General features: G+C 49.1%; 1 protein-coding gene across 1 annotated transcript in view; it reads right to left on the reverse strand.

The window, feature by feature from the left end:
• LOC134462899 (metabotropic glutamate receptor 4-like) overlaps positions 1–2,920 on the reverse strand; it is a 190,156-nt gene extending 187,236 nt beyond the window's left edge. Inside the window, exon 1 of the mRNA XM_063216151.1 lies at positions 2,352–2,920. Within this exon, the coding sequence (XP_063072221.1) occupies positions 2,352–2,897 (546 nt within the window). The 5' untranslated portion in view covers positions 2,898–2,920. The remainder of the gene's footprint in view (positions 1–2,351) is intronic.
• Between the last annotated feature and the right edge of the window lie 427 nt (positions 2,921–3,347).

Here is a 3,347-nt window from a genome sequence, read left to right on the forward strand (position 1 = left end):
CAAGACTGAAAGGAGGGATTGAAAATGTGCTTATCATAGCAGGGAAGCCCAGAGGCTGTCACCGGCTGAGGCTATGTCCCGCAGCATCCAGAGCCTACTAACTGGAGATCTCGACTCTCTCATTTAATCGCACCCGCCTCCTTTCTCCTGCCCTTCACCTCTTTTCTCCTTCTTTTTTAGTTCGGCAGGACAGGAGGTGATGGTAAATACCTTCTCCACGCTGTCTGGTCACACAAAGGATTTCCCCCCCTGTCACAGTGTATGTATGCCTCCTGCCAAACTCCTGGAAGTTCACGACAACACAACTGAAACTACTGATACGATAAGGAGCTCTTGTTCCCCGGGCTGATAAGCCTGAATGAGGAGGGGGGAGAAGGAGTGAGGTGCAGGGTGGGGCGTGTTGGTGGGTGGCGTGGCAGAGGTGATGGCGGCGTGGTGATAATACGACGTGTGTGAATTAAACCCACTGAGGTCTGGGATACAAATCCGCAAGCGCAGAGGGACCTTATCATCATTCAAATGCATTTGTGATTCAGGGAGGGAAAAAAAGAAAAGAAAAGTTGGCAGCGGCGTTTCAAGAGAGCTGTTATCTTATAACCCCAGGCGAGTCCCCAAACAAAACCAATATGTGTAGTCTCTTTTTATCTTGGGAGGATTTAACATAAGCATCAGTGGCGTGCATCAGACACCTGTTTGAATATGCTACGTTCTATGTAATGTGAGCAAACAGGAAAGATATGGGCCTGAATTATTGTCTGTGAATGATATAACTACATTGATAACTTCACCTAATAAGTCCCTAGAACAAATGACTGCAAGAAAGGAGATAGCATTAATCTCTTCAAAGAAGAGGAGGAAAAATGGCATGCTGTTTTGGTGAACATATTTTCCTCTTTGGATAGTCCCTCGGGCTGGACTAAATGTAGCATGAAAAGCATAAAAAAAAGATATCAAAAAAACATTTCCTTCCATGCCTTTGCAGTTCTCAGTTTGTGTCTTTTCTATTTGCCTTCTGTAAAGTTCTTATTTCGTTCTTTCGGCAAGGAAGTTGTAACATTTCTAAGGCTACATTCTCTCTTGCAATGGGACACTTTGGCATTGGGGTTCTCTTCATCTGTTCTGTTATAAAGGAGAAGGCTTGGCTGTCAGGGCATCATATTGCTGCACTAATACACACAGCAGATGCATCAGCCTTCACACACTCTGCTGTTGTTGGACCAACAGCGCAGCACTCATCCAATTTGAATTTCCATCTCGCTTTCCACAACTAAGCCTGCCATGTATGGTAATAATCGAAACATAACCACTCACAAGGACACACACAGATGCATGGCAATGCTGGAGATTGCAAACATCCAACAAGCAAACAACAGAGCAACCTGCCCTGCACATCAGCAAACATGTAGCCTCCTGAACGCAGAGGCCATCGGATAATCAAAGCGATGAATCAGACGCGGCGACAGATCATTTCCATATAAATATTTCAATCTGTGAAGAAAGGAAACTCCAGTTATAGGCTACATAAACCACCCTACCATTCTTCTTGTTCCTGACGTTTGCCCAGCCCATATGCCTTCAAGGGCATAATACAGTCATTTCTTTGAATATTGTGACATGTCCTTGAGATGAAATAAAGAGATGTATTTCCAAGAGTTTCCACAACATGTCTGAACAGTACCCAGGCTAAAATCACTGTAATATCTCTGCTCAATAGGATATTGCGCTACAGAGCTTGGACGGGCAACCCTCTATGAAGCCTTGATCGCATTTATTTGTCTGTGAATCGGCAAGCAGAGGCTGGGCTATGTTGCTTGGTGTTGATTGATGTTAACAGATTGTGGTGACCTTGAACCTCAGTATTATTAAGTATGCATCATGCATTCAAGTAACAGTGATAGGTTGGAAGCAGAGGGCACACCCAGTAGATCACAAATTCCACAACACCACAAGTGTCTACCACAGGTGCTGGAAAGGGGGATGCAGTGGTGCATTTGCATCCCCACTTTTGGGCTCCGGCTTTCTCAACTTCTACTGCAGACAAAAGAGTGGTGTGCAGCAGCAGTAGCAATTATAAGAAATAAAGAATCATGACAAAAAAAACGCAGAGCACCACTTTCAAAATCGTTCCGGCGCCCTTGGTGTCTACCCACCAGGAAATACATGTGGAGAGTACCAGGACAGTAGTAGAGTAGGGACAGTAGACCCTTTGAAGTGAAAAGAAAAAAAGAAAAAGACAAGCCAAAAAAACTGAAAAGCCAACTAAAAAAGAAAAGCAAAAGCCAAGACGTGTGGCCCCTCCAGGCTTCCCAAGAGGAGTGAGAAGAGGGAGCTTAAGATTGTAAGATTCCTACCTTGAAGAGACGCAGGATATTGGCCACCATGATGGAGACGGAGCTGGCCGATGCCCCGATGACCCCCACCACCCTCTCTGGCTTGGCGATGATGGGTGCGCCGCCCCCCAGGCACTTGACGTCCGAGCCGTCCTTCTCGATGAGCGCCTGGACGAAGGTGAGCGACTGCTCCAGGGCGTGGGTGTCGCGTGAGCACGTGTCCAGGATGCGCGCCCCCAGTGTGATGTTAGGGAGCAGCGTGTGGTCGTTGTTGATGCGGTCCAGGGCGAACAGCATGGCCTCCAGCCGGTGGATCCCCTTCTCCTTCTTCAGCTCGCCACACGCCTTGCCGTCGTGGCCGCGCGCGTGCACCGGGAAGAGGCCGCCCAGCGAGATGTCCCCGTCGATGCGGATGGAGTTGAGGTGCGTGTGGCCGGGGCCTTTGGGCCTCCCGGCGAGACTTGCCAGGGCATTACACAGCAGCAGAGCTGAGGCCAAGCCCAGGCCAGAACCGTGTCGGCCAGCCCAGGGCCAGGACACTCTGCTGGCAGCAGTCACAGCAGCCATGGCAGTCAACCAAACCCGTGTGAACTGTGACTTCCAAAGGATTTGTTTTCCCCTTTGTTCTACTTCTCCTTCCCCAGTTCGGTGCCAGTGGGGGGAAAAAAAGAGAGAGAATACAGAATATCAACCCAATAGCTCAGCAAGGTGGAGAGAGCGAGGGTCCGAGAGTTGGATTTGCTTCATTGCCCGAGGCTGCACTTTTGGGTAGAGAAAGAAAAAAAAGGGGAAAAAAAAGAAAACTGAGCCTTTCTTCAAGAGCAAGTGTGAGCCCTGATCTGCATGTTTGGTGTGCGCTGGAGTGGGCAGCTCAGCTCAGCTCCGCTCAGCTCAGCACAGTAGAGTGGAGGTAGGGGTGCTGGTGGTGGTGGTGCTGCTGCTTGACTTCCGGTCCCCTGCTCCCCTCACTGCACCATGCGGGTCCCTCCAAGGTGCCTCTCAAAACAACACAGAGGT

Source organism: Engraulis encrasicolus, chromosome 14 (assembly GCF_034702125.1).
Source record: "Engraulis encrasicolus isolate BLACKSEA-1 chromosome 14, IST_EnEncr_1.0, whole genome shotgun sequence".
NCBI classification, from domain to species: domain Eukaryota; kingdom Metazoa; phylum Chordata; class Actinopteri; order Clupeiformes; family Engraulidae; genus Engraulis; species Engraulis encrasicolus.